This window comes from Bos mutus, chromosome 6 (genome assembly GCF_027580195.1).
Source record: "Bos mutus isolate GX-2022 chromosome 6, NWIPB_WYAK_1.1, whole genome shotgun sequence".
In the NCBI taxonomy this organism is placed as follows: Eukaryota; Metazoa; Chordata; class Mammalia; order Artiodactyla; family Bovidae; genus Bos; species Bos mutus.
The window spans coordinates 19504173-19517832 of record NC_091622.1 but is presented as its reverse complement, the minus strand read 5'-3'; the positions used below and the strand labels follow the sequence as shown (position 1 = coordinate 19517832).

Below are 13660 nucleotides of genomic sequence, written 5' to 3'. Positions count from 1 at the left end.
TGTCTGCCACACCTCCTGGAACTTCTGTTTCTTTATCTCTAAAATGGGGGTAATCATAGTATCTACTTCATAGGGTTGTGTAAGACTTAAATGAGAAAACGGAAGACAGGTTTTAGCATAAGTGTCTAAAACACATTTGAAAGTGAAGTGAAAGTGTCAGTCACTCAGTCATGTTCGACTCTTTCCAACCCTATGGTATAGCCCACCAGGCTCCTCAGTCCATGGATTCTCCATGCAAGAATACCAGAATGGGTTGCCATTTCCTTCTCCAAGGGATCTTCCCAACGCAGGGATTGAACCCAGGTCTCCCACACTGCAGGCAGGCTCTTTACTGTCTGAAAACATAGTTAGTGTTTAGTAAATGTTACAGATTATTATTATTAATAAAAAATACTTCCTTTCCAATGCTTGCAATCCATCAATGGAGAGAATTGCTTAAATCATTAACTAGTGAGAGCACATAGGATGGTGCAATTAATTTTCTGGAGTGGAAAGAACAGGAATTAGAGGAAGGAGTTGTAGCAGGGGTGACAGTTGAGCAAGTCTTTAAAAAAAATAAACAGGACTTTGCAGAGAAGAAAAGGGACAGCAGCATAATCCAGCAAAATAGCACAGCATGAGAAGGCTTGGAAATAGGGAAGTGGAACCGGGAAATATTTTTCATGCCATGATCCTTGAAACTCTTATTTTAGCATCATCTGGGTCCCAGCCAGGACACACAGAGTAAAGTAGTTGGTCCTTGAAAACTACATTTCAAAGAAATCTGTCCAAGCATTATGCTTCAAACTGGCTCAGAGCATAGAGCTCCTAGGGCAGAGGGTGATGAATTTTGTGCAGATTACAAAGAATGAGGCTAAGGGAGGTGGGAGGGGGGTTCAGGATGGGGAACACGTGTACACCCGTGGCGGATGCATGTTGATGTATGGCAAAACCAATACAATATTGTAAAGTAAAAAATAATAATAATAATTAAAAAAAGAAAAGCTTTGCAGATAAACAATTTTAAAGGACTTAAAAATATTAAAATAAAATGTCACCATTTTCTATGCATTCAGTTCTAAGGTCAACCATGTAAACTAATGGATGTAAGAACTGAGAACAACTTCAGTTATTAGCCAGTACCAAACTGATTAGACATACCATATTCCATAAAACAGGCGTGTGTTCACACAGATTTTGCCGATACAAAGCTGGTTCTGATCTTTTTTTGTATAATTTTGAATGTCAAGATATATTTCTAGTCATTAACAGCATAATGTCTTCTTAGAAATTGCCACAAGCACATAAAAAGCATATTTTTCTGAATGCTAACAGGTATACATGTAAGATACCAATGACAACAAAAAACTGAACACATGTGGGCACCATCTTAACTCTGCAGAGTTTTACTACTGGAACTGTTTTTGTTAAGATTATTCATCATCTTTCAAATTTGAGCTGGTAACGAATTATGATATTTCTTTAGCCAAGACCCTAAGAATATTTTCTGAGTAACCACTGGGAAATAAATAGGGATGAATCATATCTGCAAAATGATAAATTCTACTCAATAGATCAAATTTTTAATTTCATTTTACATTTTATTAATTATCTGATAGACCTACAAATGCAGTGTAATTTAGGAGAACACATATAATACATGCCATTAAAAACTCTAGAGGGAAGTTTAGCATCCCACATCTACTGTGACTGGGTGAAGCACACAGCTCTGCTGCACTATTGAACATCAGTTGTGTCAATTGCTGGACAAAGAAAGGACTGTGTTAAGACAGTCAGCATAGTATGAAAAGTTTTCATCTAAACAAGGAGTTTTTTCGTAACATGCTGGGCCAACATGGTTTGTGGTTTTCTTAAAAAAAAAATACCAGATTCCTCTGAATTATAAAAATAATTTCATCTATATTTTAGGTGAAAGACAATACCTTTAACAGAGAAGAAAAGCTATTTCGATCTTTAGAAAAGACTGTGAGGCACTGTGTGAAGAACATTTCATCCTGTCTCCAACACGTACAGGTGGGTGCGACACCACTGTCTTTTTCAATGTTTCTCTACAAGAAGGTCTTGATGTCTCTGGTTTTAATAAGGAGTAGATGTGACTGTTCATTCATTTATATGATGACACCTATTGGACCAAATTTGGGAGGCTCCAAGGTGCTGGTGAAGGAAGCAAATACAAAGACTTGGATTTTGCTCTCTGTCCCCTTCCTCCTCCATCCTTCCCCTAATCTAAGTCATCATACAGTGGGACAAGCATGGTTCACATGCTTGCCACATGGGGCCGGACCATTAGCATAGTTTCTTTATAATATGCTAAATGGCAGACGAGGTAGAAACATTATTTGTTTGATTATACCAACATATGTTTTTCCTGGCCTGAAAACACATATTTGCAAATTTAAGATTAGGACTGAGGGAAAAAAGAAAACCAAAAGAGGGGAAAAAATAAAACTAGAGAAATTAAAAAGTAAAAAGTGCATAATATAAAGGCCATAAGTTCAGTTCAGCTCAGTCTCTCAGTCGTGTCTGACTCTGAGACTCCATGGACTGCAACACACCAGGCCTCCTTGTTAATTGTCAACTCCTGGAACCTGCCCAAACCCACATCCATCAAGCTGGTGATGCCATCCAACCATCTCATCCTCTGTTGTCCCCTTCTCCTCCTGCCTTCAATCATTCCCAGCATCAGGGTCTCTTCTAACGAGTCAGTTCTTCTCATCAGGCGGCCAAAGTATTAGAACTTTAGCATCAGTCCTTCTAATGAATATTCAGGGTTGATTTCCTTTAGGATTGACTGGTTTGATCTCCTTGCTGTCCAAGGGACTCTCAAGAGTCTTCTCCAAAACCACAGTTCAGAAGCATCAATTCTTTGGCACTCAGCTTTCTTTATGGTCCAGCTCTCACGTGCATTTGTGACTACTGGAAAAACCACAGCTTTGACTAGAGGACCTTTGTCAGCAAAGTAATGTCTCTGCTTTTTAATATGCTGTCTAGGTTGGTCATAGCTTTTCTTTCAAGGAGCAAGTGTCTTTTAATTTCATGGCTGCAGTCACCATCTTCAGTGATTTTGGAGCCCAAGAAAAGAAAGTCTCACTGTTTCCATTGTTTCCCCATCTATTTGCCATGAAGTGATGGGACCAGATGCCATGATCATAAAAAACCACAAAAACCCACATGTGCATCTCAAATTTAGCTGTAGGCTACCTCCCAGTCAACCCCCAAATGGAGATATGATCATGCAATTTTAAGACAAACCAAATATCTCTATTTATTTTATAACTGGTAATTTGTAACACCCCCTTTACAGTTCTGATCCTTCTCCAGGGGATTTTTCCCACCCAGGGATCAAACTCACATCTCTTGCCCTGGCAGGTGGATTCTTTACCACTGAGCCACTTAGGAAGTCCTAGTTAATAAATGGTCCCTTCCTATTTTCTAGTTTTTCTCTTGGATATGTTTTGGAAGATGTTTGCATGCTTTAAAAGACGATCATACAGAAGATTAAGCTGACAGGCATAGTGATTTGGAGACAAGTTTCTATGTTACATAACCAACAAGCCATATTCTTTTTATAAACTGATGCAAAACCTGATTTTGCAGTCAGATTTGCTAATCTCTTCCTAAAGCCCTGATTTCTGTGAAAGGAAAATCAAACCATAGTTATAACATCCAGAGAGCAGTGGAAACCCTGTGCCTGAAACACTTTTCAAGAAGTCAGTGCCTCCTGGGAACATCTACAGAAAAGTCTTCTATTTCCACTAACTGATTCAACAAAAGTGTGATCGTCTTCTCTCAAAGAGAAGATTAAATTCATCAAGGAAAACTGATGACATAAATCAAAAAGGAGTGATTTTTTAAATAAGAGATCTGTAAGAATTGAATGATTAAAAATAGCCAACAAGGGAATTTAAGATGGATTCTACTTAATAAAAAAGGGTGTCGTACCAACGGAGAAATATGAGAAAGCGACAAAGGGAAAAGTAAGGATATAGGTCATTACAAGTAACGTGACTGTGCAAAGTGTTTACAGAATTTTTCCTTCCCTTTGTCTTTTTCTCTCGGTGGTACCAGTTATATTGATGAAGTGCAGATTTAGGATGCACTCCCTTGTACTCACTTCAGAACTTTGCACTTTTGGTAACTTTGCTCTTGGCTTCCAGGATGCCATGCCTTTAGCTCTGCAGAGCATGATGGAGCTCCAGGAGATTTCACACAACAAAGATGAGGAGGAGAGCAGCTATTCAGAGTCTCCAAGTAATGCCCCAAATCCCTCTGAAGACTTTGTAAGTTATTTATATTCACAGATGAATGCAAATGGAAATAGTAGGGTGAGAAGAAAAGCTGCTTTTCATTTACTTCTTTGGAACTAAAAATAAAACGTGCACTAAAGCAAATACTAATGTGAAAATTAGTAGATTTAAACAGGAGTTTTTTTAATCATTAAATATTTTGAAGTGGATTTGTGAGGCTTTTATTATAATCAAAATTTAAGAGGGCTCCAGACTGTGTTTGTAGGATATCCAGTGTCTGTGCAGCTTTTAAAATCAACATTTAGTTTAAGTCTGCAAATGGTATATTAGGGATTTATTAAGTTAGGAAGCTGTGATTTTCTTAGAGGAATCTCTGGAAATGCCTAGAGTTTTTACAGGAGGAGTGAAGATATTCTGTGAGGATGACTTTTATTAACATACTATACACTGGAATGTAAGAGAGTAATAGTCGCTCAGTTGTATCCAACTCTTTACGAGCCCGTGGACTGTAGCCTGCCCGGCTGCTCTGTCCATGGAATTCTCCAGACCCGAACACTGGAGTGGGTAGCTGTTCTCTTCTCCAGGGGATCTTCCCAACCCAGGGATTGAACCCAGGTCTCCCACATTGCAGGCAGATTCTTTACCATCTGAGTCACCAGGGAAGCCCAAGAATACTGGAGTGGGTAGCCTATTCCTTCTCCAGGAGATCTTCCTGACTGGGAATCAACTAGGCATCTCCTGCATTGTAGGAGGATTCTGTACCAGCTGAGCTACCAGTGAAGCCAAGTAAGACCTTTCTGTTCGCAAGGGGCTTTTATTTAAGAGTCATAGATCTTCTGTTCTGTGGTAAAATATTTGTTTCCTAAGAATTATATAAAATATACAGAATTATAAAGCATAAATTGGGAATCATTAAAAACATGCTTGAGGCAAGAAAGTATTTGGGCAGCAAACTAGTCTGAGTAATATTTATTTTAATTTAGTATCTTGGGCTAGATAGGTATTATTATTTCATAATAATATTTCAAGTATTATATAAAAGATATAATAGACTCCTCCATCATTCTGAAGGTCCTTGAAAATGACATTATTTTTGTATTGGTATTATTGGCATTTGGGGTCAGATGAATCTTCACTGAGTGGCCTTTGTATTGGAGGATATTTAGCTTTCCTACCAGGCTCTGAACCCCAGTAAATGTCTGCCATCTCATATTTTCGAATCCTGGGAAGTGATACAGCACCCACTCCAGTAGAAAAATACCCAGAGACATCTAGCTTTCCTGGCACTGGGTAATGAAAAGTCATGATTACATCTGAAACTAACATGGTAGATTAGATGGATGGGAGGAAGGAAGGGGCTGGGAGAGGCAAGGAGAAAGGAGAGGGTTTTTATAACATGTTAAATGGAAAAAATGTGCCTAGTTCTTTATATGTTTTCTGGACTTAATTACAGTGAGCACATTTTAGAAAAGTCCTCATGGGTTTGCTCTCTGGTTTAATTCTGACTCATTAAGGTGATAAATATTTATTGAACACCCTGTAAGACCATAGTATATAGCTTCCCCATCATCAAGCATGCTCCAGAACCTGACAGAATGAAGAGATAAGGTATCCTTCCCTACCTTGCATAAAACCACAGGATGATAAATTAGGCTAAATTAGAAAGCTCAATATAAAAGTACCTTTGTATAAACAAAGTGTATTGAACTCTCTTTTAAAAAATCAAATATTAAGCACTCAAATCTATCTAAAGGCAGAGCAATTATTTTTATCTAACCATGAGAATATCTATCTACACATTTTGTATAGCACAAAATATGAGAATAAAATCTGATTCTTATCTGTTCCAATCATAATTCCTATGTACAGATGAACTGGTTCATGTCTGTGTGTCACAGAACATATATATTGTAACTATATTCTAATATTGTAATTAGTGGAGTAGGAAATGACAACCCATTCCAGTATTCTTGCCTGGAAAATTCCATGGACAGAGGGGCCTGGCAGGATATAGTCCATGGGGTCACAAAGAGTCGCACATGGCTGAGTGACTGAGCATTGTAATTAGATTATTCATTCAACTATGTCACAAACACAGTAATTCATCCCAGAACAGTAAACAGATTCTTTGCTTAGTTGACAGACTCATTAAATAATCTGAAGGTGTATATTGATTATTTTATAAGCTAGATATCAAATTTAATCTGTGCTGGCTATTGCTGGCACCAATATGAGATTGGTTTCCCTCCTCTTCTCCAGTTCCCATGAGTTCAGACAAAGTTACCAGAGTTCATGAGTGTGTGCTAAGTCGTTCAGTCGTGTCCAACTCTCCTCTGTGCATGGGATTCGCCAAGCAAGGATACTGGAGTGGGTTGCCATGTCCTTCTCCAGGGTATCTTCCCAACCCAGGGATCTAACCCAAGTCTCCTGCACTGGCAGGCAGGCTCTTTACCACTAGCATCACCTGGGAAGCCCTACCAGGGATCACATAAGTTATTTAATACAAACTGCTGCTCAGACGGAGAAGGTGATAGCACCCCACTCCAGTATTCTTGCCTGGAAAATCCCATGGACGGAGGAGCCTGGTAGGCTGCAGTCCATGGGGTCCCGAAGAGTCGGACACGACTGAGCGACTTCACTTTCACTTTTCACTTTATGCATTGGAGAAGGAAATGGCAACCCACTCCAGTGTTCTTGCCTGGAGAATCTCAGGGACGGCGGAGCCTGGTAGGCTGCCGTCTCTGGGGTCACACAGAGTCGGACACAACTGAAGCGACTTAGCAGCAGCAGCAGCAGCTACTCAGATGTTGATTCACTAGAACATCTTTCAGGGTACAAAAGAGAAATCTTTTTCCAAATTGCTATAGCCTAATCATGACACCCAAGCCTATATAATAAAGGGAAATATTGGGTAGTTAGCAAACATAGGAGACTTAGAACAGAGGGGAGGCAAGAGGAAACAAAAGAAATTAAATCTAGACTGCTCGGGTGCTGGCATGGAGCTAAACAGTGATTCAGTGTTCATTTTCAATGCCTCAGACCCACAAATAGAACAATTTAGGACACAGGATCAGCATCAGCTTAATCTTGCAAGGTATTTAAAGAGGAAGCAATAACTATCTAGCCATTTCCGTAACAGGAACAAAATACCTGTAATAAGGGGGTACTCTCTGTATAGAGGATACAATTGCACTACCAAATTTAACCAGCAGGGTAGACAGGGAAGGGGTGGGCGTTGCAGGTGTGGGAGGAACAGACACAGCCTCTCCTAAGACCAACTGTCCTCCTTTTATTGCTAGCAAAGGAGGCGAATGATATGTGCATTATTAATAATACAGGTTTGGTAGTCCAAGGTGGAGATTACCTGCAATGCTATATTCGGGAGGAGCTCCACTTGGCTCTGAGATTAGAAAGAAGGGGAAGGGGAAAGTGTGGAGGGAGATGACCCCACTGACAAAGCCAATAGTTGTGGAGAGAAGACTGGAGCATAGTTTGGGTGTGCAAGTTTCAACTTTTGTATTCTTCTTCCTGTTCACTCTTCAGTTCCAACGTTAGAGTCTAGAGTTGCTATTTTAGGTCCTTGCACAGGTTTAGCTAGACAAAAAAAAAAAAAAAGAAAGAAACACAACATGATCCCTTGCTCTTCGAACTTGGCTGGGTACTTTTCTGCCTTCCTTTGTGCTCCAGCAAAGAGGAAGTAAGCCTGTTGCTAACAGCTCTGGGCTTGGTATCGGGTGTTCACTCCGTGATGGCGTTGTTCTGCTCTTTTGGCAGGCAGCTCATTTGCAGAAGCTCGTCCTGACGCCCCTGTCAGCCCTGCTGTCCCTGTTCCCAGGGCCTCAGAAGCTAATCCAGAAACGCTATGACAAACTGCTGGACTATAACAGCTACTTGCAGCGGGCGGCGGCGGATGAGTCAGACTTGGCCAAAAGGGAATATGAGGCCCTCAATGCCCAGCTGGTGGAAGAGCTCCAGGTGTTCAATCTGGCCGCGCGGAAGATCCTCCTCAATTGTCTGTGCAGTTTCGTCACCCTGCTCAGGGACCTGATGATCGTGGCCCAGGGGGTTCACACCACCACGGTGCCGGTAAGCACAGCAGCAGGATCTGTCAGAAACCACGCCGTGCAAAACAGCCTGCTCATAGCGTGCCTGAGTGTGGTGTGCATGTGTGTGGTGTCCGTTTTAACTGAAGCCAGGCAGAGAGTGTTCTGCGCCTTATCCCTCTTCCCCACAGGAAGCTAAAAGCAAGTTTCCTAGTGCAGGTTTACTGTGACTTACACACACGGAGTTCTTTTTGGAGATTCCTTTTCAAACACCGAACATCTTTCAGCTTGGCTCCCTTTGTTGGCAGAGCCAAAGTAGCTCCATCTGCCTGATGCGATCTTGAAGCTTATCAATTTATATTTTGTATTATCTTCCTATTCAACAGTTTCTAAATGTTAACCACGACTAAGACATGGATCCAAAAATAAGGCCATCTCAGTGTAGTGACAGAAATAGGATATCCGTCAAACCAGTCTTTGTTTTGCTTTTGTGTTTCTCTGAGGAATAGAAGCCTGATGTGTGTGTGTGTATGTGTGTGTGTGTGTGTGTGAGAAATATGTGCATATATATGTGCATATATCTAAAACAGGGCTTCTTGGTGGCTCAGCAGTAAAGAAGCCACCTGCAGTGCAGATGTGGGTTCCACCCCTGGGTCAGGAAGATCTCCTGGAGGAGTAAATGGTGATCAATCCACTCCCATATTCTTGTGGGGAAAATCCCATGGTCAGGGGACCCTGGTGGGTTACAGTCCATGGGATCACAAAGCCTCGGACATGACGGAAGCGACTGAGCATGCATGTGTATATAAAACATAGATATAGTAGTACGAAAAATATATATCTATACCTATATATCTTAACTTTCCATTAGGGTATAATTTTATAATCATTTTCTGAAGAAGAAGAAAGATATTTACACCCTAATATCAACTTAAAAAAAATTAGCTTTGTTACCTGGCCTTTCAAGTGTATTACTTATCTTTCAGCTGGTTAGATATCTAATGGACATTTGGAGAAAAATATATTGTATAATTAACTTTTAACTTATCCTCTGAATTAAGTTGGATAAATAGGTGCTACATTTACTTGGCTCAAGAGAAAAAGCTATATAAAAATGTATAAGCAGCCTCACACCCATTCTGACTCCAAACCACCTCATCTCCTGCTCTCACCCCCATTGATATTAGTTTATTTTTATTGTGCCATTAAAAGTCTAATAAATGCAAATATGTGTTTTATTTCTTACACAAACTAGCAAACTGTAGTACCCTTCTGCAACTTGTGTTTAACATCCATGTCAGTACATAGCCTCGTCATTTCTTCTACATCTTTATATGTCTACTGCATACTTGTACAATATTTTTTGGTAACAACTTTATTGAGATATAATTCACATACTATATACTCCACCTGTTTAAAATATAACGATTCAATGATTTTTGTAGATTCACAAGAATCATGCAGCCATCACCACAATTTTAGAAAATGGTCATCACCCCCCAAAGAAACTGTGCCATTAGCAGTGACTCCACTTTTCCCCTAGCCTCCCCAGTCCCAGACAACCACAAATCTCCTTTCTGTCTCAACAGATATGCTTATTCTGGACATTTGGTATAAGGAGAATTTTACAACATGTGGTTCTTTGTGACTGGCTTCTTTCACTTAGTATAATGTTTTCAAGTTTTGTTCATGTTGCAGATGTGTTTTACAACTTAATTCTTTTTATTGCCAAATATTACATTCTATGGGTATATCACATTTTATGTATCCATTCATCAGTTGGTGAACAATTGGGTTATTTGTACCTATTGGCTATCATGAATAATGCTGCTATGAACATTCAAGTTCTTAATAGATATATGTTTCCACTTCTCTTGGGTGCATACCTAGGAGTGGAATTTCTGGATCATAAGCTAACTCTATGCTAACCTTTTGAAGAACTGCCAGTCTGTTTTCTGAAGTGGTTGCACTATTTTACATTCTCATTAATTATGATTGAGGGCTCCAGTTTCCTCAATCTGTCTTTTTATTATGGCTGTCCTAATGGATATGAAGTGATAACTCATTGTGGTTTTGATTTGCATTTCTCTGATCAGTCCCCTATTTTAATTTTTTAATCCCCCCCATTTTTAAACTTTTAAAATTGAAGTGTAGCTTATAAGATTATATGCAGTAAAATGCATCTATCTGAAGTGTATATCTCAATGAATATTTGCACATATATGCATCTGAGTTACCACCACCCAGATCTAGATATAAGCCTTTTGTGGTTCCCTGTTAGGGAACTATAATTTCCAGATTACAGTCCTCCAAAGGTAACCACTCTTCTGACTTATATTACCATGCACTGTTTGGCCCGGTTTGTATTTTATATAAATGAAATCACACAGCATGTATTCTTGTGTATATTAATCTGTCCCTATTGCAAATTTGGAAAACTCAGCAGTGGCCACAGGACTGGAAAAGGTCAGTTTTCATTCCAATCCCAAAGAAAGGCAATGCCAAAGAATGCTCAAACTACTGCACAATTGCACTCATCTCACACGCTAGTAAAGTAATGCTCAAAATTCTTCAAGCCAGGCTTCAGCAATACATGAACCGTGAACTTCCAGGTGTTCAAGCTGGTTTTAGAAAAGGCAGAGGAACCAGAGATCAAATTGCCAATATCTGCTGGATCATGGAAAAATCAAGAGAGTTCCAGAAAAATATCTATTTCTGCTTCATTGACTATGCCAAAGCCTTGACTGTGTGGATCATAATAAACTGTGGGAAATTCTTTAAGAGATGGGAATACCAGACCACCTTACCTGCCTCTTGAGAAACCTATATGCAGGTCAGGAAGCAACAGTTAGAACTGGACATGGAACAACAGACTGGTTCCAAATAGGTAAAGGAGTACGTCAAGGTTGTATATTGTCACCCTGCTTATTTAACTTATATGCAGAGTACATCATGAAAATGCTGGGGTGGAATAAGCTGGAATCATGATTGCTGGGAGAAATATCAATAACCTCAGACATGCAGATGACACCACTCTTATGGCAGAAAGTGAAGAGGAACTAAAAAGCCTCTTGATGAAAGTGAAAGGGGAGAGTGAAAAAGTTGGCTTAAAGCTCAACATTCAGAAAACTAAGATCATGGCATCTGGTCCCATCACTTCATGGGAAATAGATGGGGAAACAGTGGAAACAGTGTCAGACTTTCTTTTTTGGGGCTCCAAAATCACTGCAGATGGTGACTTCAGCCATGAAATTAAAAGACGCTTATTCCTTGGAAGGAAAATTATGAGCAACCTAGATAGCATATTCAAAAGCAGAGACATTACTTTGCCAACAAAGGTCCATCTAGTCAAGGCTATGGTTTTTCCAGTGGTCATGTATGGATGTGAGAGTTGGACTGTGAAGAAAGCTGAGCACTGAAGAATTGATGCTTTTGAACTGTGGTGTTGGAGAAGACTCTTGAGAGTCCCTTGGACTGCAAGGAGATCCAACCAGTCCATTCTAAAGGAGATCCTGGGTGTTCTTTGGGAGGAATGATGCTAAAGCTGAAACTCCAGTATTTTGGCCACCTCATGCGAAGAGTTGACTCATTGGAAAAGACTCTGATGCTGAGAGGGATTGGGGGCAGGAGGAAAAGGGGACGACAGAGGATGAGATGGCTGGATGGCATCACCGACTTGATGGACGTGGGTTTGGGTGACCTCCGGGAGTTGGTGATGGACAGGGAGGCCTGGCATGCTGCAGTTCATGGGGTCGCAAAGAGTTGGACACGACTGAGCGACTGAACTGAACTGAACTGATTGATAGATATTTGAGTTATTTCCAATCTTTTTCTATTACAAATAGTGCAAGAGTGATTTTATATGTGAGCAAATGTATTAATATCTTTAGGAGAGATTTCTGAGTGTCCACTAGTGTGTGGAGCGATCTGATTGCAATTTCATTCGGGAACTCCTGGTGATAGCCATCAACAGGTCTTTCCTCTTGTGTTGTTCAGAATCTTCAGAGATGTCCTTTCAAGTTTTCTGTCCAAAGGGAAATGGTTGACTGTGAAGCCCGGTTGGCAGGGTCTCTGGATCCAGTCTATATCCACTCACTTAATCACCCTCTTTCTAACTTGGGTCCCCACTGTCATTTGTGCCTAGTGTCCCAGTCTAGAGACTCTCCATTTTACCATTTGCAGAGAAGAAAACTTCCATCTTCTGCTCAAGTATTGAAAGTCACCAAGATTCACTGAGATGGAGAAGGAATCTTGGGATCCAAATGCTTCAGAACAGTTCCAGTTGTCTATATCTGCATAACAGTTTACACCAAACATGGTGGTGTGAAACAACCAATGGTCACTTATTATTATGGTCTCTCATGGTTCTGGGGTTCACTGGGGTCAGGTAATCACTCTCAGTGTCTCAGTCAGATAATAACCGGGGCTGAAGTGTCACAAAGATTTTCTCAGGCCATTGTCTAAGGTTGGTGGTTGGATGATGATAGAAGACTCAAGCAGTTGGAGATTGGAATAGCTGGGGTTGCAGATACCCCACTCCTTCCACCCCACTCCCACTGGATCTTTCAAGATGGTCTTTTAATATGGTGACGCCAGTGCAACTGGACTTCTTCTATAGTGACTAGAGTCTCCCTAAAGTGTCCCAAGAGAAATGTTGTATCATTTCTACCTTTAGGTACCACAGTTGGCTTCAAGCATCTCTGAAATTCAGAATCGAGTACTAGAAGAGGTTCAAAACCTGAATTTTGTAAAGGATAACAGTGCTACCTTTATTGAGAGGAAACTTAGTTTTGAAAAGAAGAAGCCTGTGCAAACTCTGGTGAGTTTGGTAGCATTCAGTAACAATGATGACTATCACTTGCTTTCCTTGTTCAAATCATAGTATGTTATTTTTCATATCACTTATTTCATTCTAGTATCTTATAATTACCTACTTATTACACATAGAATTTCTCATTTATTTCTACCTTCTGCACTATGATCTCCATAAGGTCATAGGTTTTTATCTGTTTTGTACAAGATGTATACAGAACAAGTGCCTAAGTGTACTTGACGCAGGTAGGCACTGTATAAATATCTGGTAGGTGAATGAACAGAATTTTACAGAGCAAAATCATTACAGTTTAAACCTTACATTTTTCTAGATAAGGAATCTTATTCTGCAGAGATGAAGTGGCTTTTTCAATGTCACTTAGTAGTAGAGCTGGGATAGGGGCCAAGCCTCTTGACTCCTGCCTAATTTACTATTTCCCAGAAAAATACATGCACATATACAATGTAATTAATTAAATATTGTTTATCAAGTGCTTAATACATAAGTGCCTACAACATCGCAAAAAATTTAAAAATGTTCAACAACCAAGAAGGATT

General features: G+C 40.0%; 1 protein-coding gene across 1 annotated transcript in view; it reads left to right on the top strand.

The window, feature by feature from the left end:
• Positions 1–13660, top strand: part of ARHGEF38 (Rho guanine nucleotide exchange factor 38) — a 153015-nt gene that overhangs the window by 127710 nt on the left and 11645 nt on the right. The window contains exons 8-11 of the mRNA XM_005907719.2: positions 1909–2013; positions 4158–4280; positions 8022–8333; positions 12966–13109. Of these exons, the coding sequence (XP_005907781.2) occupies positions 1909–2013; positions 4158–4280; positions 8022–8333; positions 12966–13109 (684 nt within the window). The remainder of the gene's footprint in view (positions 1–1908; positions 2014–4157; positions 4281–8021; positions 8334–12965; positions 13110–13660) is intronic.